We start from the raw sequence: 21784 nt of genomic DNA on the forward strand, positions 1-21784 counted from the left end.
CAACCAAGGTGTGGCACGAGTGCCCATGAGTGTGCATCTATGGGGACGGCAGCAGACGCTTGCACAAACAGAAAAATGGAACAAACAAGCCCAGACAGGCAGCAGCAGAGTCACCGATGGCTTACAGATGTTGTTGTGTAATGTTCGCGGGCATAAACAGATACAAGTTATTTATAAAATGGGGATGAGGAGAGTCTGAAAGAGGACAAGCTTGTTGTGCGTCCATAAGTGGAGCGGCGGGGTAATTCAGCGCTCGTCTCACACAAAGATATCGTGGGGTCCAATCAAAATGCTGGTGGGCTGTTGTGTAAAACCACTTTCTTCCACTAGATGGTGCGGTGAGTCATTCTCGCACCCAATCTCCAAAAGCAGGGGACAACGCCTTTCCATGAAAAAGTGGCTCATTATTGTCCAAATATAACAGACCCAGAGTCTTTCGCTGCACTAAAGTCATATTACCTAGATCTTATATCTTGTACGTTGAAAGTTGTCAAATTTTTAAAGAATTTTGACGACTTTAAAAATCAGAAAAGACCAGAGGACTGGTGTCAATCTGCAAGGGCGTTAAACACCAAATGGCCAAGAATTCCTGAAAGCCTCATGAGGTGTATTTCAGTGTGCCTTTGTATGAAGAAACTGAAGAGGAACAGCTCTTCAAAGCTAAAGCAAAGGCCCGTGTGGATCAAAGCTGAAAGTGAGAGAGGCGAGGGAGAAAGTCATTTGAAGAAGTGAGTAGTGATCATGGTGGTGGTGGTGGGGGAGGTACTGGATCTGATGGATGTGGGCAGAAGAGAGGTTGGAGCGCTGGGAGACGGAGATGCAAATCGCAGCCGTTTCCTCCTCTTGAGGCCGGGGCGATGCAGGGGGGTGGGGGGGGGGGGGGGGGGGGGGGTGTTAGTTACAGCAACAGAGGAGATGAGATAATTTCCCTTGGCTCTCTGAAAGATGTGAGGAAATCTGGCATAATCTTAGAAGTATGTAAGATCCATCTGGCTTGTGGAAGTGTTACGTGAGTGGTGAGATTCGTTTCGGTGAAGGCAGCAAGAACAACCAAAATACGACATGGAAGCAACCATAGAACAATCCTTTCTTCCTAAACGATCAAAGTTTTCTGAATGCATACAATCCACATAAAGATATCCATGTGAAAAGCTTAAAGGCTAAAAATTCCTAATCTTACTTTGATGCACATGTGGAAAACCTCAAATTCCTTCAGGCAAAGTGGTGTATATATATATATATATATATATATATATATATATATATGCAACCTCAGGCCCACACATTGCCGCACTAACAGCACTCATTTAGCCTCAGCACGTCTGACGCTGGTGATGTAAGAGGATAAACCGCAGGGTCAGGACACTTGCCTGGTCCAATGAAGCAACCGTCATGGATACGATAGCAAAAAAAAAAACTTTTCTGCATCCAGAGCAGCCGACAGGCCCAAAGTGGGAGCAGTCATGAAGAGATTTCCAATGCGTTAATGCATTTTTCTTGTCACCAAAAGCTTCTGATGAGTAGCCGAGTTGATAATTAGGATGTTCTCGCCTCGGTTTTTTCACCAAAAAGATTCAATTTGTGTAAAATCTACAGTAACCTTTACATCCATTAATAATTCCACTCTATCCAGAAGCGAAAGATGCTGAATCTGAAAGGACTTCAAAACCAAACAACCGCATGTTTGAGTGTCTCTAATGGATGTTTAATCCTGCTCTAATACCAACAAAGAAAAGACATGCTGCAAAACAACAATGATTTATGTGGCATTTAAAGAGAGCCCGCTTGGCAAAGGCACAAACCATCACAATCTTTGGCTGGAGCGAGGATAGTATTTTTTTCCAGGCTAAGTGGTGAGATTAAGAGGTATTTGCTGCAACGCTTTCTGTATCCCATTCCTACATGAAGTGACTCTCACAGTACACTGTCTGAACTTTGAACAGAGGGAACTTCTGGAATAATAGGTGGAACAGAGCAAGAGCAAGGACTTCACTTCAGACTCCCCAGGAAAACTGAACCGTTGTTAAGAACAAATGTTAAAACACACAAAAAAAATTGGGAAATCAGATCATAGTCACGAAAAACATCCTTGCATCGTGCACGTTCACATCACATTGTGCAACCCCAGTTTTGAGTTCAGAAGAACTGGTGCTCATTATTGATGTCGAGCATTAAGAAGTCATCGGCATCATGAAAACTGAGGTCCATAAACAGACCCAGCTATAAAAAAATACCTGAGGGTTTTCCCCGTTGTGACGCAGCAGGAAAGGCGACTGCAGCGGACAATGTTACAGGGAATAAAAAGAACAAGCGACTTTGAAACTGCCATCATTCTACATGTGAATCGGCCCATATCGGCTTCTAATGTTCCTACATACAAATACTTTTAAGTACAGATATAAAAAGGTGACAATCCTGGTACCAATCTATTGTTGACCTTCTATTCATCTTTTATCGCCAGTCCATCACAGAGCTATAAATTGTTAAATTTGAAGTATAAAAACACTCGAATCATTCAGACAAGGCGGCAGGTGCGAGGAGGCAGAAATACTATAGAAAACGTGCAGTGGCTTGATGATTTCAGTCATTAAAAAAGGGAGATATCAAGGTTATCAAAAGCCATCGTCAATGCAAACAATCCTGCTCTGTGATAAACTTGACTTCCTCTTCAAGGCCAGTTCACAGAAGCACAACCTGCTGTTGTTTCTGTCAGTGTCGGTTTATTTCCCGTGACAATACAGAAGTTCCAGACAACTCATTTCTCTGTCGAGCAAAACAAGTCGTCTAGTGTAAAAAAGGAAAACATTCAGAAAAGAGCCTAAATTAATTTATAGCGGTTTTAAACACCATCTGAAAAAAAACATTGTAGTCATCAATCAAATAGGATATCATTGCTTATTAAGTACAAAGGCACTTTGCACTACACAATGTATTGTGAATGCATCGTTACACCAATATCAACATGCGCAATGGATGCATTGCAAAACAGACTGAATTGTAAAGAATTAGGTCAATAATGGTAAATAAAGAATTTAAGAAAATGCAATTAATTCACAGGAGTGGTGGACTGAACTTATCCGAATATTATAATTTACCAACAAGAGAAAAAAGTTATTTGGAATAACTCAAACACATTAACATTAACTTTAAACTAGTCTGCACGGGACGAGCGACCATGGCCAGCAGTCACGGTGGTCGTTTGGTGCACGCCAATGTCTAAAGTGGAGTATAATACTTTATCATAGTTCACTCTTCTTTTGCATATTTTTCATACAAATTGCAAATAAGGAAAATCCCCAATTTCAAATTTCAAAGTCTTTTGCCTAAAAATTTAATTATCACTTAGAACCATAAGGTAAGAAACAGACAGCAAAAAAAAGGAAAAAAAAAAAGAAGCTAGAATTCTTTCTATTGGTGAAACTCTTCTACCATCTTTATGTCAACATCTGTGTAGCTTTTGTTCCATTGTGAATAATGAGTTTTCAATGGTTTGTATCTACATTTGAACATCGTCCAGCCTCTTTTGGGGGGGATGAAAGACCTCCATTCACTCTCCTTTCAACATGAATAAAACGGAGAATTAAAAAGTGCGTCCGATACTGTTGCGATTCTGGGCACAGTTCAATACGTGGATCAGGACGGTCTAAAAGGGGCACTTGTTTCCAACAAATGGCCTCCTCTTTGAGATGCCGGGCGTGTTAGATTTGGTGTCCTAATTCATGTATGCAAGAGGGCAAACTTGAGAGCGGCGCACACACACATAAACGCAGTGACAGACACACACACACACACACACACAATCTTGTCTGATCATGTCAAAGGAGGCAGCAGTCCCAGGGCAAACCTGACACAGTTCTTTCACACAGAAAGCTTTTTTATCCAGCTTGGGCCCTTTTGTGCCTCAACTGTCACCGGGCAGATAAGCTACATTCAAGAAACTTTCAGAAAGCATCATTGTGAGGAGAGTCCATTTTGTTCGGCTTAACTCATTAATAGAAGAAGAAAAGCCGAAGGGGAGGATTTGCACAACACTTACTATATTCAAGAGTTCAATCCATTTCCTTCACGGCATCCATTTATTTTTTGCAATTAATCAAGGTTAACATTTTATATTTGCTGACAGGATCCGCGAAACAACTGCAATATTACTCAAGTCTCCGCCCATGTGGTTACATCAGGCCCTCTGGTTGGGCCTGATCACCTGAGAAGGTCAAAGAGCAATGATGAACGAAATACAGTGTTCAGGATGCATTCACTATGTCTGCTTTGTTTTTATTTTTGGTTCTGCCTTTTATGGAAATTTAATGGCATATCATTACTATTTAGTTTAAAAGTTTTGTCACATTAGCATCAACTGGTGCTTTGTTTACCATGTTCGTCGTTTCCCCTTCTGCATTTGTTTGTTGTATTTTTTTTTTTTTTTTTTACACTGGATACCAATTAAACGACTTTTGTTCTTTGATCACTGCGGTTCTCCTTGTTCTCGTCATCACTAAGTCTGGTTTCACCACATTATAGCCGCGAAGGTCACCTACACTGTAATTACTCGTATTTTAACTGGAGGTTCAGAGATCAGTTTCCACGCCGACGACGATTCCTTCCCCCGCCAGACCAAACGGTCCACACGATGCACTTCCACATCAACAACTCTCTGCATACTAATGGCGCAGGACAGGAAATCCTTTTCCGCCCGCGACACGGTCGAATCTGTGCCATGCGAGCTGAAGTGTCCTCAAGCGACTGCCAACTTCACATGGATGAAGTCTGACGATTCATCTCAGGAGGAAATGGTGAGAAGTAGGACTGGGCAAAAAGTCCATTTAATCAATTTGTCGAATTTGTAACAAAAAAGATTTGTATTTTGCAAATTATACAAAAAGATGTCCCTTTATCCAATTTTCTCAGGTGGACTGAGAAACATAACATCTTGGAGTGTAAAAATTAAGATGGATTAAAGCCTCAAGTGTCAACTTTATTATTAATTTGTGCAATTATAATCCACACATTAAAGTCCTCTCCTTTGCAGACGTCTAATTTGACATAGACTATCAACTAAAAAATGGTTATTATAATTAATTACCTCTGCTGTATTTACTCCCCGAGGCGGTAAATTTACAGGAGATGTCCAGCACAGCACAGCAGTAGTTTATATTAAAGAAACCAGGATAAACATGCCAAGGTCTGTATAAATAACTGGTGATGATGAGGAAGAGATCAGAGATGTTGCTGTACAGCTGAGCCCCCCCCCCCCCCCCACACACACACACACACACAGGAAATCCACACAGCCTTGAATCATCAGTTTGTCACTCAGAAAGCAGTTTGTCCTGTTGAGCACGTCATGACGTTTTTTCCCCACACACTGAGACTGGAAGAGGCTGCTACACCAAGAAGGAGGAATTCGACTCTGTAGTGGTTTTTCGCTCCACTTCAATCAGCAGCGATGAGGATCTTGAACATGTTAATATTCCCACACGGGCTCTGCATGGTAATACCAAAAAAACCTTCTCGCCACCATTTCTTGATATTATCACACTCTAGCATTGGTCAAGTCAGCTAATAAAATTGCAAAACATTATTAACGTCTGATCTGTTCTCTATGTTCAATAAAGGGTTGACAAAACTGTATTTTGCTTTTCTCTTCATTTGAAAGACCATCTTTGGAAATGTGGAAGGGTGTGAGAACTTTGATTATTCTGAGTCACAAAAATGTCCTTTTTTATGAGCAGAAGGACAAATTGTGACTTCTACCACAAGATTCCTGAGAATTATGAAGCTATTTTGATGAGACGGGTGTGTCTCCAATAGTAATCAACATGCATGCACCTTAAAATAAACGCCGTACTAGATGCATTTATCGTAATTCATTAAATATGATGTTCAAATTGCAACCAATAATTTATTGACTTGGATTTCCAACCCTTTAAATTCAAAAAAATAAATACTTAAAGCTTAAATATTTCAATTTCAACAGATATTATTACCACAATTATTCAGTCTTTGATGCTTTTTTTTTTTTTCTGTGGAAACAAAATGTTCCTTCAGGGGCATATCAACTATAAATCAAATGCTAATGATATCAATGATATCTGTGAATTATGGATCCAAAATCAGCCTGCAGGCTGCAATGGGCCTGTAAGAGCAAGACAGACATGTCGAAAACACACCCAGGAGAAATTAAAGACCAGAGATCATGGTATGGTGGCAATAAATCAAATCCTTTCTTTCATCTATCAGAAAATAAAGAAACTCAGTCGAACATTAAATATAAATATAGGCCTGTTAAAACACGGTTTTTCTCAATAAAGTATATGATGTCGGTTAACACAGAAGAACTTTTGTGCAGGTTTATGTTACATGTTCGTTAACACATCGGAAGGAGGGTTTAGCCGCAGCAAGCCAATTAAAGTTTACTCACATTGAGCACAAGATGGCTCAAAATATAGAGGAATAAATAATACACACCAGAAACAAATAGTTGGAAAACATCTACAAATTGCCGAAAATTCACAGAAAGAGAACATTTAAAGCCAGGGGGTCTTTTAAAGGATGTTTCAAAGGTCAAATTAAACCTACAAGTCACAAACGATCAGATTTTGAATAAAATCAGTGGGTGAATATGTAGAATTGATTAAAAATGCACTTGATTCATGATTTATAGCCTCAAAATATGATTAAATAGTAAACTATGTCTCACTGGACATTGTTAAGAGGTTAAAAACTCTCTTTTCCACAGCAAAGTCACAAAGCACATCAGTATTTATGTCAATATACGAAAGGTTTGAAGCAGAAGTGTGACGTTCCATCATTAGTTACACAAAGTCAACACATCTTACATGAATGCACCCGTTTCAATGCTGTGTTATCTGTGACTGCCATTAACTCATTACTGTTAGGACCAAATATACCAAATATGGTCACTTTCCCAATAAACAGTTGAACCAAAAACGACGTGTTCATGATGAAATGAAATGCAAAGCAGTTGCAGATCGTCGTGGGTCGTGAGAAAACCCCACGCCAATTGAAAAGTCAGGTCAGTCGCCATCAACAGGTTTACCGTTACAGATCCAATTGCTGCTTAAAAAGAAAAAAGCACCTAATGGACTACAAGGCTGATCAGCTCCATCAACAACTCCATCCATCTTGCCCATTAAGTACCTTGACCACAACGCCCCAGCAGGCAGCATAGATAAAGAGAGAAGTTCAAGGCCCCCCCTCCCCCCTTCCCCTTACACTGCCCAAAGGCCAATAATCATCCGTCAGAGGCAGCGCTCTCACTTGGCCCGTCCTATATTTAGCAGACAAAGCCTCATCAGCCTAAGTACTGAATTCAATTTCAAGGGACATCATTAATCTACACTCATAAATCATTTGGGCTATGCTAATGTGGCCGCTTCACTCCTCTGAGCAGCATGTGCTTTTTTCTGTGTCCCGGCAAAGCCTTCATTAACATCGCGTTCTCAAAATTTCGGACGGCGCCGGCGTCGAACCTGCATCCCTTTGAAATTGCACTCCGGTTTCCATGGAGAACCTGCAGTGATATTCAACTTTGCACCTTTTTTTTTTTGTTTTGCCTCCCCCCCCCACCCCCGCCTCCCCCTTTTGCATCACAATACCACCAAGTTTCTCGCTTAGCCGCTGGTAATTAACAGCTGGCTGAGAGCAACAGAGTTGGGGGAGAGGGGGAATTAAATTTTAAGACTCTGGGCAAAGAGAATCTCTCAAGAACGGAGATTGTGAAATTGTGAAAGTGAAGAGCCGTCTGTTGCAATGACACGTGTGATTCAGGAGTGCCAAACATGTTTTAGCTCAGGGGAAACAAACAGCCCAGTTTCATATCGAGTGGGCCGGACCGGTGAAATAGTGCCATCATAACCTATAAATTTACATTTTTCAAGTTTTACTTTGTTGTGGTGCAGTGTATATATATATATATATATATATATATATATATATATATATATATATATATATATATATATATATATATATATATGTGTGTGTGACAAAAATGTTTTATTTTCCCAAAATCAAACAATTACTACCAATAATTACAACAAACTCAACATGAAGCAAATTTTAATAAGCCCTTCTGTCGCAAAGTCCAGTGAAATGTCCCCAAAAAAACCTCTATAACCCGTTTCATTATGCATGTTTTTACAAACTGCATGGTTTTGAGGCTAGTTTTCTAGCAACGAGGTAGCTGGTTTCCAATACAGTATCACTGAAATCTCAGCCCGGGTTTCAGGCCGCGGTTACACGACAACGCATACGAGTGTATCCGCAAAACTTTCTTCACTTTTGGGGGGGTCCGTTTACACGACACCAGTGTGCAAATCAACTGTATCCACGAAGTTTTTAATCCGGCTCCCAAGGTGGAAAGATTCTTTCACGGTCGCGATTCCCTCCTGCAGAGACTGCCGGAGTCTACGAGCGCTCTTAATGCACATGCGCATCTCTCCCCCTCCCTCCTGCTCATCCAATTGTTAACAAACATGGCGGACCAGTAGTGGTACGACTCGCGGTCCATATTCTAGTTTTATCGTCCATATCAGTAGTTTTATAGTTGAGACTCACCCCTGATAGCATCCGATGCGTCATCAGTCCATGCGGATGTCAGGCGCTCTCTATTTTCTTCACGTTTATTGCATAATGTTCTCTGCACACATTTCTGTGTTGTTTCATTACAAAATCAAGCAACAGCGCCCTCCTATGGCCCGGCATACTAACTACATCGTTGTCCGTGTGTCCGCTGCTGCAGTGTACACGCACTCTTTTTTTTTTTTTTTTAAGAATTAGGTGTTGTAATGTGAAACGTTGTCTTGTAAACGCCTTAGTGTTGTGTACGCCGAAGAAATTTGTTAAAAAGTCAATGTTTTCTCTGAAATTCTTCAATTTGTTCGTTGTTTTGGCTGGATGGGAGCCTCTTGCTTGCCAATTTTGGTTTATGTTTGACACCGTTGGTGTAAAACCTGCTAATAAAGTGATAATCCCTGCAATTTTAAATGTAATAAAGCTAATAATATAACTTGCCAATACTTTAATAATGTATTGTTATGTCATTGAAGTAGCATTAAAAAAAAAACTTGGAAAATGCAAAAGATTTCTTGTATTTTGCATTTAAAACAGCCAAAATGATTACGTTACTGGCCAGTAATGCTTGCCACAGTTGTTTAATTCAGATTTGAGCTCGCGTCAGGCAGCAGTGAGAGGATACAGTATATGTGAGCGACTATTTGTTCACAGTGCTGACATTCCTCAGAGACAATCGTCTCCCTGTGCGAGGCACTCGACACACAGCGAGTCCTTGACATTTCAATCGCCTGTCTGTCCGCGGGATAGACAAGAGACGCTCAGGCCTGCGGACAAGGCCGATCTGCCGCCTGAAAACCAGCGCACGTTCATTTTTCATCAATCTGACACTCAGGTTCGGACCAATTCATAGCCGATGTGTAAATGGGAACGGGGCAAGCGAGGCAGCGGTACACTACCAAAGTTTCTCACACATTTAAATAACCAAACAAGTCTGAGCTGAAAAGATCAGTGAAAACACCTAAGCTAACAAGAGGCAAATTACTACATGACAGATGTGTCAATATTTCACTCAAAACAAAGTGGTGGTGTAGTGGATAGAGGGGCTGCATACTACACTGAAAATGTACACGCACAAAATCAAGGCAAAACTACCAAAAACAAAAAAAAAGTTGACAACCCTTAAAGTAGATCTATTCCAATTGGCTCACAAAAAGACAAAACAGTCATAGAATTGATCCTTAGAGATGCTCAACCACATTTTCAAAAGTAATATGAAGCAAAGTCAATACAGGGCAGATTGTGAGTTTTTACTCAATCGAAATGTAAAAAATAAAAATATTCCGTTTTCCAGACTTGTGATGGGGGTTAAAAAAAAAAGAAAGAAAAAAGAGGCCAGAAGCCTTGAGAGTCCAAAGAGAACATTGTTCTGCTCCTGGAGACATTGTCTAGGCTATGTAACCTCCTTGTTTATTATGGGAGAAAGTTGATGACTACCCAGTTATGCTTGGCCAGCTTAGTATAACTATCAGTTGACACTATTTAAGTGTTGCTGAGGCTCAAACCACAAAACTCCTGAGTAAATTCAACGTGAGTCAACTTGAATGGGCATTTAAAAAAAAAAAGTACAAAGATGAATACTACGCAGTGTTCTCAAAACAGGCAATGAGACTGTTCAGGAGGCAATCACTCAAATCGTTAATAACATGAATAACACGGACTGTCGAGTTTCAATTTCATGCCAGATGGTTAATGGTTTCATAAAACGGGAACATGAGAAGTTTCTTTAAAATAGAATATTGTAGGTCTGCTTCAATAACAGATCGAGGTCTGACTTTTGAATCGTTCAAGCTTTCATTGAGGAGAAATTATCTGAAATTGCACGGTTAAACTGCAGTCAGTCAGTTTCTACAATGAGTGTATTCTCCTGGAAGCACGCAAGCTTTCTCAGCCACACAGACACTCTCCTGCAAAGACTCAAAGTCATCCTCACATAAAACAGTCTGGCGATCCAACTGGAAGCCCTGCTTCGGAGATGTGCAAAAACAACATTGGAGCAGAACAGATATCCAACCCCCCCCCCCCCCCCCCGGGGTTCCTGCTCCTTCTTCACCCACTCGAGTTTACATCAGCCGCTTTGTCTGTTTATGGAAGAAATTCTACAGCTGAACCAAACGGGAGGAAAAAGTGACTTGACCTCAAAACACCACCCTGTGATGCAAGCGCCCATTAAGGGAACTTCAAGTGCTGGTGATAATTTCTGAAGCATCCATAACCCATAATTGGTTGCTGTCAGTCTGCGCCTGGCCTACTTTCTTTTCGGTCCGTAGGGCCCGCTGGGGGATGCAGCGACACACGACTTCGCTCTACGTGGTCCGGCCGACGATGCTCGTCTGGCTGAACCCGAGCCAGAGTTCGAGTAATCCGTTTCCACGGGAGTCTGTAATCATCAAGCTCTCTGTGTCAGTAAGTCTGGATCCTATTAACTGGGCCCTCCCCCATCCTGGTCAAGAGTTCATCTCGCAATGCATCACATTAAAGATAAGATTCACCTCTTGGTCACTTTTTCACATGAATCCAGAAACAGATTTGTGAGGACAGATTGGGATTATCCAGATTGTCCAAACAACATATGTCTGGGCATCTAGTCATATTAATCTAAAGCTATTAGACTGGCCCGTGTCTGGTCTTTGATGGAGGTTCATGTATTATGAAACCAGACCTCCATTGAAGCCTGCAATATCGACCGATTGAAATACAAATGCCAAGGAGTTTATTGATTTAGCCTCTGCTCAACAAAGATTTCAAAATAAAAACCAAAGAGTCATCAGCAAACACTCAAATTATCCATCCATCCTAATAATACCTGCAGCTGTTCTGTTCGTCAAAAAGATTTCCAGGAATTTAATGACTAACCCTGGAGGACATGAGTAATTCAGCTTCCGAACCACTTCTTTAAATCGTTGTGTCCAGGGGCCACTTGTGCGTTAATGTCATCCGAACATGTCTGCTGCCAAAGTGCTTATAAGCATCTCCAAATAGCCACATTATTTGAAGGCGTCCCCCCAAGAGACCTGACGTCACAGTGAGGAGCATAATGTGATAATCCTCGTCCTGTTGGGGCGAGGATTACTCACACATTTTTGGACAGCCTCTCCTCAAGGGCATTCGTGGAAGCACAACATATAAGACTGAGATTGAGAAATAAATGTGTTAAGTATGCAAACAAAAGATTCGAGAGAGGGTGTGACTGCCGAGTTGTTCAATTTGGAAGAGTTGCAACGCAACAGGACATTGACACCACCGATTGTCATGCTTTATATACGGTGACTATTGTTCGGACATGATGAGAAGGGATTTGTCTGAAGAATAATGACACGTGGAAGAGATTTGCATCTGAAGTATTTGCTTTTGGACAAACACAGAAGTTGTGTGTCAGATCTTGAGTCAACAGAACTGCCGTTATACCAAAAAATGAAATGTTCTAACGAAGGTATTGCTTTTGTCACTGGTTTTAAATAATGACCAGAAATCCTACTTTATCGATTTTAGGGTCAAAATTGGTCAAACTAAAAAGTCAGTAGATCAATAAAGTTTTGTTTTTTTTTCCTTAATTCGATTTGTTATTTTTATTAAAAGTAAATCCTTGGAGGGGGTTCAGCAACCTACAACCATAGATTACATAAAATGGTATAAATTTTTTTTTAAAAAGACAATATATATCAATTTGACATATAATCAGATCATTTTGTAAGTGGAAAATGATGCTACTGGTTTGGTATTCAGTCCTAAAAGCACCCTAGAAATAAATGAGGAGGACCCCATGTCTCCACTGCTAAGACACTTAGGCCTAGAAATGGTTGTAAATGACCACACGTGCAGATAGGCTTCTCGTTTATGCGCTGGGAGGTGGAGAAACCCAGAAGGTGGAGTTCCCCATAAATCTCTCCACATTACGTTCAATTCTACGTTCAAGTAACGGTCTGAACTTGCAGAAATAGTGTTTGGTATTTTGTTAGGATTCTTGAGCTTTGATTACTTGGACTTCTTAAACAGACTTTTTTTGCATTACGGACCATTTGAGGAATTTCGGAGTTGTCAACCATTACAGTAAACACTGGTGGATAACAGCACGAGCTTAACTTCTGTAATGTAAATGAACTTCAAAAGGGGGGCACTAGCTTTCCCACCATGAGAGAACTATGCACTCAGTTTTTTTTTGGTTTTCTTTACGGCCTCCCACTTCACGTTGCTCCCTTTCTGTCTCTTTTAGCCTAAAACAGCTGCTCTCCTCCGGAAATGGCTCGGTGCCACATTCACTGTCCACTTGGGAAAACCACACTGGCAAAATGACAAAAGTGGCATTATTTCATTATTATTTAATCAACATTGTGATGTCAAACCCAGATAAGGATAACAAGTCACTTGTGTGAAGTACTCGGGAGTGTAGGAGAGAAAATTCTGCTTTGGAAAATGAACAAAGAGGCACTGATGCAGTGGTTCACACTGTTGCTTTACTTAAGAGTTTCCAGTAGAAATCTGGCCTGGGGCTTTTCTGTATGACGTTTGTATGTTCCCTACTGTGCGAGCATGTGTGTATGTATTTCTGTAGGTGCTGCAGCTTTGTTCAGTGTATTACTGGTTGATTGGGTGGGTTTGTGTGTCTCCTGGGTCGAATCGAGACCCGTCAGTGGTAGACCTCCCACTGATGAACAAATCCCCCTTTTTTGAGGGATGAATGCTATGAGGCAGAATCCTCAACGTCACATCGACTTGCATACACCTTGAAAAAAATGTTATAGGGCTGCGCAATGTACAGTAAGTAGTATTTCTGTTAATGTGATATTCACGTGCACAATGTACATGTCAATGCAATTTGATGCCATGGAAATTCCAAGAAGAAATGACAAACTGGAGTCAACAAACTGCTTCGATGAACAACGTGATGGGCGCAGTCCAGTCGCAGGTGTTGTAATTGGGGCCAAGAGAAAGAGTACTGTTCTTGCATAAACACCATCCGATTAGTCCTTCTATGTCCAAAGCATTCATGAAGAACCTTCTACGTGTTGACGTTTCTCTCTGGAAGCCTCACAATGACTCATTCTACTGTGTCTTCCATGGACTCCTTTAGGAAATGAAAATGCTGTGCCAGGTCATGTTTTAGGGCATTTTTCACAGTAGCTTGGTCAAGGGCAAAGTCAGCGGCCCGGGGATCATCAGCCAAGCTTTTAATCCTGCACTGTGCTCGTTTTGGAAGCAGGAACCCCTGGCTGGTACAGCCGGGTGACACGAGGATCAAACAGATGAACTGGAAAATTATTAGGGCTTATGACCTGACATAAGGTAGATTGACTGCACCTATTCTGACGGCGCGCTCATGCCTTAAGGTTTCTCTGGCTCTAATTAGAACAGAAATGAAAATGGCTAAAATAAGTCCAATACTGACTTGAGTCATCAACTCGGCTCTGCTGTTTGCACTTAAACGACCCGAGATTACTACCTTGAGTCATTTCACATGATTCAGTACCAGTAAAACTTAAATGGCTTTGCTTGAAATTGGTAAAAGATATTGCAAAAAAAACATGCCATTATTTGAGTAAAGAGCTCAATTTAAGCCTGGCATGAACACGCCCTATGCACAAAATAATAAAGCAATGTTTGGATTGTTCAAAAGCGTGCAAGTACTTTGGAAATCCCCTCATGGCAGCATCGTTAAAACAATTCTCCCATTAAAAAAACCACACAGAAAAACTTTTTTTTTCCCTAATGATTGCATGAAGATGAACATGCAAACCAAATAAAAGTTCAATCTTTTCTCTTTTGAATGTCTTTGCTGCAAATGCTACTCACTTTCTGCTGGGACATATAAGCAAAAACAAATATTTAAATTGACACATGCCACAGATTCTAACCACAACAAAAGACAAATAGACCAGTAAAATCTGAAGAAACGTCAACAAACTTGGGTTCAGTCATTAAAAGTGTTAGAAGCATAGTAAAGAACCAGGAATGAAACTTGTTAAATGTGTACATTTCAGTAAAATATTTATGACGTTAACATTTTACCTTTGAAGATTCAAACAAACAATAAATTCAGAATTAGGGAAAAAATAAATAAATAAATAAATATCCTTCAACCTCAATAAAGTTTGCACCAGTCTCCCGGACAAAGAGTACATCTTGAAGTAAAAGCGCAAAGCTTGCGTTGCGATTGGGTGTCCGTTTACATTACATTTACGGGTGTTCCTGTACTCGCCATCGTTAATGAGTATAGCGTATTGTTCTCTGCGCGCATGATTGTGGCTTCATTATAAAAACAAGCAACAGCACCAACTTGTGGTCTGGCATGCCAACTACATTTTTTTTCCAGCATTTCTTCCGTTTCCATGTAAATGGCCATCATTATCAAAATGTTGTCGAGTAAAAGCAAAACTTTTCTGAAATTAAAAAAGCAAAAACTATGCATTTTCATTAGAAACATCACGTAAACTGTATTTTATGACAAACTTCCTGTAGTTGCTTCAAAATAAAATCCCTTAGAAATGTACAACTTACTACAAATAAACCAAGTGTAGAAAATAGCATAAGTTATAAGTTGCATAAAAAGATATGCCAATTTTGGTCACAATGATTGCAGTTAGCTAATTCTGAAAATAAAAAAACAGAGTATATGTAAAATCAGGGTATTACGTTTTGTCTTCTAAGATTAATGATTTCTATTGAGGAAAAGATTTATCTTTCTTTGCATTATTAAGCTGGGTGAAAGAAAGATTACAGCACTGCCACCTATCTGCGAAAGGCCGAATTGCAGAGCATTACACTCCATAAACTATACTATCGGACAGCTGAATTGATTTTGGATTTTGACAGCAAATCACAACACTTATGCCACGACATGCAACTTTAGCTAAGATGCCAATATAGCTTTCCGATATGAACCTTTCATTCATTACATCTCCAGAAGGATTGCTGTTTCTGTGCACGTTTCCATTTTGACCAACACTTTGTGCACTTCCAAATGCATGGACATTACGTTTTCCTTGGAGCTCCATCAGGATGGCTTAATGTGCCATTTCACGCATGCGCTCACGTCGTCGGTTTGAACAAGACGGGGCCAGCGTCAGAAGCGCCGGCTTTTTTTCTTTGAAGATGTGGCACATCTCTAGTGGCAAAACATTTTAATCAGTTCGGGAATGACCAGAAGAGCTGCACTTTAACTCTCCCACAGCAGGCACTCGTGCGTATCTCCGGGCTCCGTCGGCCATCAAAGCCCACTGCACCACTAATCAAAAACGAGCATTTGTGTAATGAGTTGTGTAATATTCTCGAGCACAGTTGCAGCCCACGGACGCAACGGGATAAGTTTAAAAGCAGAATGACATACTGAACCACGTTGGTGAGAGTGGAGCATGATTACTTCTGAGGTTGAGCCTCGATTAAAGTGGTTACACTCTGATATTCATACAAGTTTCATACTTGATCAAACACGTTTTTCTTTGGCATCTGCCAGAGATGAAAGGAACCTGCACCAGGAGTACTGACAAGAGCGAGCAGGAGAGATTAATCTTCTCCAATATTTCTATTCATTAGATTCTTATAAAAGCTTGAATACGTTTTAAATGTTTCCTTCACCACATGAAGCTAAAGCAAACCAAACTCCATCATAATCTAAGGGGCCGTCAGTCTCATATTATCCCATCAGAACAATTTGTTCTCAGAGGGCCCGTTATTGGACGATCCGAGGATTTCTAAAAGTAGAATGAGCTGTAGCATTTACAGCGATCAGGCTCCTCTCACGTGGAACCATTCCAGTTTGATAAAGCTTAAATTTAGCATCATTTCACGCCACCATGGAACATTTCTTTTCGTGAAGCTGCTATAGGTTTAGGCCCCAATAACAGAACAACATTTCAAGCAAAAATACATCATTTTGGCTTCACAAACGTTTTAAGTTTACACAGCAACATTTTGAAATCCGATGTCCATTTACTCCGAATCAGCAGAAATGCTGAAAACTATGTGATTAACATGCCAGTCCTCAAGAGGGCGCTGTTGATTGCTTTTGTAAGGAAACCACACACACACACGGCCACTTTAAACATTAACAGTGCAGAATACACAGACATTCATATGGACGGACAACAAAGATGGACTGCTATTGCTGGTAACTCAACTATAAAACTACCAAGTCCAGGGGAACACGGACTGGGAGTCAGCCGCCATTGTTGTTCTTCTCCATCCACTCGTTCAGGAGAACTATTATTATTCACTACGGCCCTGGTGTGCACACGCAGTAGCTGTGTTTCAGAAAAGCTGCATTTTTCCTCCATTTACAGAGACGGAGCGTTTTTCGAAAAAGTTCCACACCGGGAGCAGTTTTCAAACAATTGTGTTTTCAGTGGCTTTGAGCACGGTTGTCGTGTAAACAGACAACCAAAACACAAGGAAAGTATTCCTTTTTTCCACTTAAAAACATTGTGTAGCATGTATCCGTGGCCTAAGACTGCTGCGAAACCTTCGTTGTTGCACTGAGCGTCTCCACCCCTCTCTCCCTCCCTCTCTCTCTCTCTCCATACTTTCATTCGTCTCTCACATGTAATGTGTCCACTCTCTCTGTATCTTCACTATCTGAGCCTCCTTCCTCCCCAACAAGGCCACAGCAAGTAGAGCGGCTTGTCTTACCAGACAAACAGCAACCACCTGCTTCTATTGTCCGACACCGGTCAAGGTCATGTTGAATCCATCTGCCTCAACATTTAGGTATGAATACAATCGGCTGGCGTCCTCAACAGGAAACCTTTTCTTTGTGAAACTGAACAAATGAGTCGCGTGCTTGTTCTGACACCATACCCCCCCCCCCCCCCCTCACAGGAGTCAGAAAGGAGTTAAATCTCAAGTTTTCCAACATGTCAATGTTGACATCACTTGTGGGTTTGGGGGGTGGGGGGGCAGTGAACATCCAGACAGTTTTCCAGTCAAAGGTGCCATTTAAAGTGCCTGCAACTCTCACAGCTAAATGGGTGAAGATTAGTGACAAATCCACGGAGGGAAAAATAGCAGTGGCGGATAATCGGGCCCCATTTTTCTTCTCAAATTCAGAAAATTTTGAGGGTCGAGCAGATTCCTGGCTTCATCCTCACAGCTCTAGCTTTCTAACGCCATGGCTGAGAGATGACTCCAGGCCTTCAGAAGTGGACAGTTTGTGTTGTTTTCTTCTGCACAGGAAGCATTCCTCTCTAATGACAGAGGAAGGGCCACACAAACAGTGAAGTCGAAGAACACCCAACCTAAATTTGGGCCTCTTATTAAGGCAGGAGTGTGATCTTCAACACAACATGCAAGCGCCGAAGACTTCCCCAGAGTGCCACTACATGAACACCGGTCCGCTGGGAGGGGCCGCCGGAGCCGTCAGCTCTGATGACGTGATTAAGTGACAAATAGTGGCCTTTCTGAAGCGGTATTCTGTTATTGTGGGCGAGTAGTGCATTAAAAGCTTAGGGTTTGTTGTTTTATTCATTTTACAGACTCTCAGTGCCCTCATCTTCACAGCTCATCCCACTCTATGTAAAAAGCAGCGAAATGCAGCTTTCTAGGTCTTTTACAACTGAAACAATCACAGAGCCACAATCTGTTGCAGATCTTTAAAGGTTTTAAGAGCTGCTTGGATTTCTCAGTCTCAACATGTTTGGAATCGGTGACTAAAATTGCAGATACTAACTAAATATGGCTGATTATTTTCTTTTTAAATAAAAAAAAAACATCTTAAGTAAAAAGATCAAGGTAAAAAACCCTTTCAACCCAAATAAAGTTGTGATGCTCTGTTAAATGCAAATCAAGGTTCCTCTGATCACAGAACAGTGTTTCCATTTTGTCTTGTTTTAAATAAGCTTTGGCTCAGAGAAGCTTCTGGATCTTTCCATGTTACAGCTTCGGCATGCACGGCACTGTGCTCACTGTGGAAATGTCACTGAGCCCCTGCTGTGATATCCAGTGGTAATCATGCTTGGTTTTTTTAATGCACTGCTGTTTGATTGCCCCAATGATCAGCAGTTTCCAGGTTTCGGCCCCGTTTCTACCTTCAGCCTTGTAACTTATGTTCTGTCAGTTGGTTGAGGTCACATCCTGTATGACTGCATCTTTAACACCTTTAAACCCATCCCATTAAGAAATATTTAGTTACAAAATGTTCCCAAAGTTATTGAAAGTCGTGCACAGGTTGGGTACAAAAGGAGCGTTTCAGAGCAGCACTCCAGCTCAGATGTAAATATAGGCCAGGGAATATCAGTCTTCTTCCTGACCTCTTGCCAACTGACCTAGTTAGTGATAAACTGTTATGTCAATTACTTTTCCAGACTTTTCTGGCTCCTGTTAAAACTGAATTTTACTGGCAGCACGACAACTCAAAGTGATCCAAGTGTCAACATGTGATATGTTGTTTCTGTTTCTATAAGTAATAAAGATGGTTTCATGAGGTTGCAGTGACTGCTGATCAGGTAAATACGAAAAACAATGTTGATGTAAGTCCTACACTTGGTTTTGGTTTTGGTTTATTGAACCAGTTACCTGTTTATATTGAGCTTAGGAATAGGAAGGAGTGAAGCTTACTCGCTTGTTGGACTTTAATGGGTGTTCCCCCAATTTACTGCTCGACATGAAATAATGTGAGGGAGATTATACTATAGGAGGTTTGTCATATCACAAGAAAACACCACCAATACATGGAGTATTGTAAATTGTGAGGATTTAAATTCCAATTATCCAGACCTGAGCGTGCTTTTTAAGCAGTGAGTGCACTAATACCTGCTTGTAGAGCCACAAGATGACCCAGGTTTTGGGTTTCACAGTCGTCAAAAAAATAAATAATAAAAAATAAACAGCGTCAACTCCTGGGCCAACATGAAAACGACATTATTTTCTACCGTTTCCGTGTAAACACAGAAGGTTTGACATGAAAATGCAGAAACGATGCGTATTCACATGCGTCGAGGTGTAAATGGGGCCTGAGTGGATCTGAACCTAAATCTTCATTTCCGAAGGCGACAGTAAGGAAAGCAAAGGTGCACGGAGCGGAGGGAGAGTTTCTCAGTGAACCTGCCTCGCAGACAGCAGGAGGGAATAGTTTCTCTGCACTCTCCTGTCTGCTCACACTGAATTATTCAAAGGAGAGGAGGATACGATATGACTTCTAGGTCACTATCATCACAGCAAAGAGAAGCCAGCACAAAGTTAGCACATGGAGGGACAAGGATTCAATAATTCATCCAACCTGAAGGGCTGCCTAAAAAATATTTGTCCCCGTCAACGAAGCAGATATCCACAAACCTTACAAGTTCCTCCAAGTGTCCAAATCTATAGTCCTGTCCAGATCAGTCGAGACAGAGTCTCTTTTGGATTCAAGTCCAGCTGATCCAACTGGAGGACCTGAACTGGTTCGAAGGCTGTCTGCAGCTCCAAACAGTGTCACTGCAACAGACTTTTCTTTCATCTCGCAGATTTATGTTCCAGGTTTCTGCCTATCAAGCAGTCAGCTGGAGCTTCAGCTCTGCAAGTTTCCCTCCCTCTGCTGCAGGGCCTGATGCCTGCCTGCACGCACAGCCATGCAAACTGCAAAACGTCTCTCCTAAATCCATATTTAACACCACCTGAAACATTAAAACTTGTGTTATGAGTCCCTTTCCCACTCTGTGCAGATGGCTCTGATCTCTCACCTTTTGCCTTTGCCGGCACAAACACAAGCTACTCATTCAGACAGAATCTGACGCTTTGCTCTTGATAAGACACATTAAAAAGTTGGTTTTGCACAAAGTTTATCAGGAGTTTCCAGCTTTTGCAGAGGAGCGTGGTCTCAACTGACTACAGCAGTATTCCTGCAGGCTGCAGGCTAAGTGGCTAGTCGGCTAATAGCGGCTTTGCAACTTTCAGAGGACTTCCACAGTTTGCAATAAAGAGCGTCTGTGCGCTTTACGCCTTGGAAAAGTCTTTTATTCCACCCACTTCGAGGTTGCACTTAAATTTTACCGTTATCCACAGAGGAAGTTTTTTTTTTCTGTGGGTTTACAAACACAAGAGCCACAATGGCGGTGCGCCTTTCTTTGAAAGCAGCAACACACACACACACACGGCATTACGCACACGCAGTACGCGCGCGCCTCGCACCAAGAAAACAAGCCGGAGGAGCGCACAAACACCCGGCACTTCTGCACACAATCCTCCCTCCATGCATCCGTGCGTAAGTTTGCGCCATGTTGAGGAGCTTTCCCCCCCTCTCCCGCAACGTTTGCTTCCAGGAAAACAAAAGCTCCAAAGGGAGAGAGAGAAAAAAAAAAAAGAAGTGTGCGCCACTCACCTTGGCGATCGCTTTCTTATATCTCATGACAGCCTGCTGGATGAGTGTGTGCACTTTAATATTCCCATCCCCGCACGGCACCACCACCCGGGTCCGGCCAAAACACACCGTGACTTTCATGGTTTAGTATCCCAGATCTTCCCCGGATTCGGGGCAAAACCGACGGGAGGAAGAGGAGGAGGAGGAGGAGGAGGGAAAATCCTGGTGGGAACCAAAAAGGCGCATGGGTTTGAGTTTGTCCCGGTATTCCGTTAAAGAAGAGAAGGCTGGAGGTCTTTCCGCTTCTCCCCGCCGGACGACATTGTTTTCTGTGTTTTCAGACCACCTGTTTAGCTCCTCTCTCTCTCTCTCCTTCCTTCCCTCCCTCTCTCTCTCTCTCTCTCTCCCTCTCTCTCTCTCAAAGCTCGGTCACATGCTGCGTTTGCGTACACCAGAGACTGTCGGAAATAACCAATGCTCCGGTTTCAAATAATTTTTTAACTTCTTTATCATTAGATTTTATCCTCTCCATCTCTTCACCGGGAAACTAGACCACCTCTAGAGCTATGTTGGATGTAGAAAGAGTTTCAACTTGCATGGTGACTGATTAGAAATGTGGATGTGATTGGGACCTCACAGGTTTGATTCCCACAGTGGACAGGTCACCACTGTGAGTCCCTGAGGCATGACTCTTGACCCCCCCATCAGCTCCCAGGACCGCCCTAATGTGGCTGCCCGCTATCCTAGAAATAGAATGGGTAAATGTGGAAGAAGGAAATTCACAAAGGAGATTAATGAAATATGATTAGGTATTTAGTAAATGCACTATGAGGCCGGAAGTTAAACTAAAAATCATATGAAAATTAAGGCTGTAACAAACATATATCTTTAATATTTAGACTGCTGAGTGGTAATAGACTTTGAAAT

The 21784-nt window shown here is 41.6% G+C and overlaps 1 protein-coding gene across 3 annotated transcripts in view; it reads right to left on the reverse strand.

Moving 5' to 3' along the window:
• The window catches only part of pard3ab (par-3 family cell polarity regulator alpha, b), a 262388-nt gene extending 241113 nt beyond the window's left edge, over positions 1-21275 (reverse strand). For 2 of the 3 annotated variants that reach the window (XM_080487990.1, XM_080487989.1), the window contains exon 1: positions 20879-21275. In XM_080487990.1, the coding sequence (XP_080344116.1) occupies positions 20879-20998 (120 nt within the window). In that variant the 5' untranslated portion in view covers positions 20999-21275. The remainder of the gene's footprint in view (positions 1-20878) is intronic. The other variant, XM_080487991.1, reaches the window with a different exon arrangement.
• Positions 21276-21784: the final 509 nt, after the last annotated feature.

Source organism: Lipophrys pholis (genome assembly GCF_963383615.2).
Source record: "Lipophrys pholis genome assembly, chromosome: 1".
Classification (NCBI taxonomy): domain Eukaryota; kingdom Metazoa; phylum Chordata; class Actinopteri; order Blenniiformes; family Blenniidae; genus Lipophrys; species Lipophrys pholis.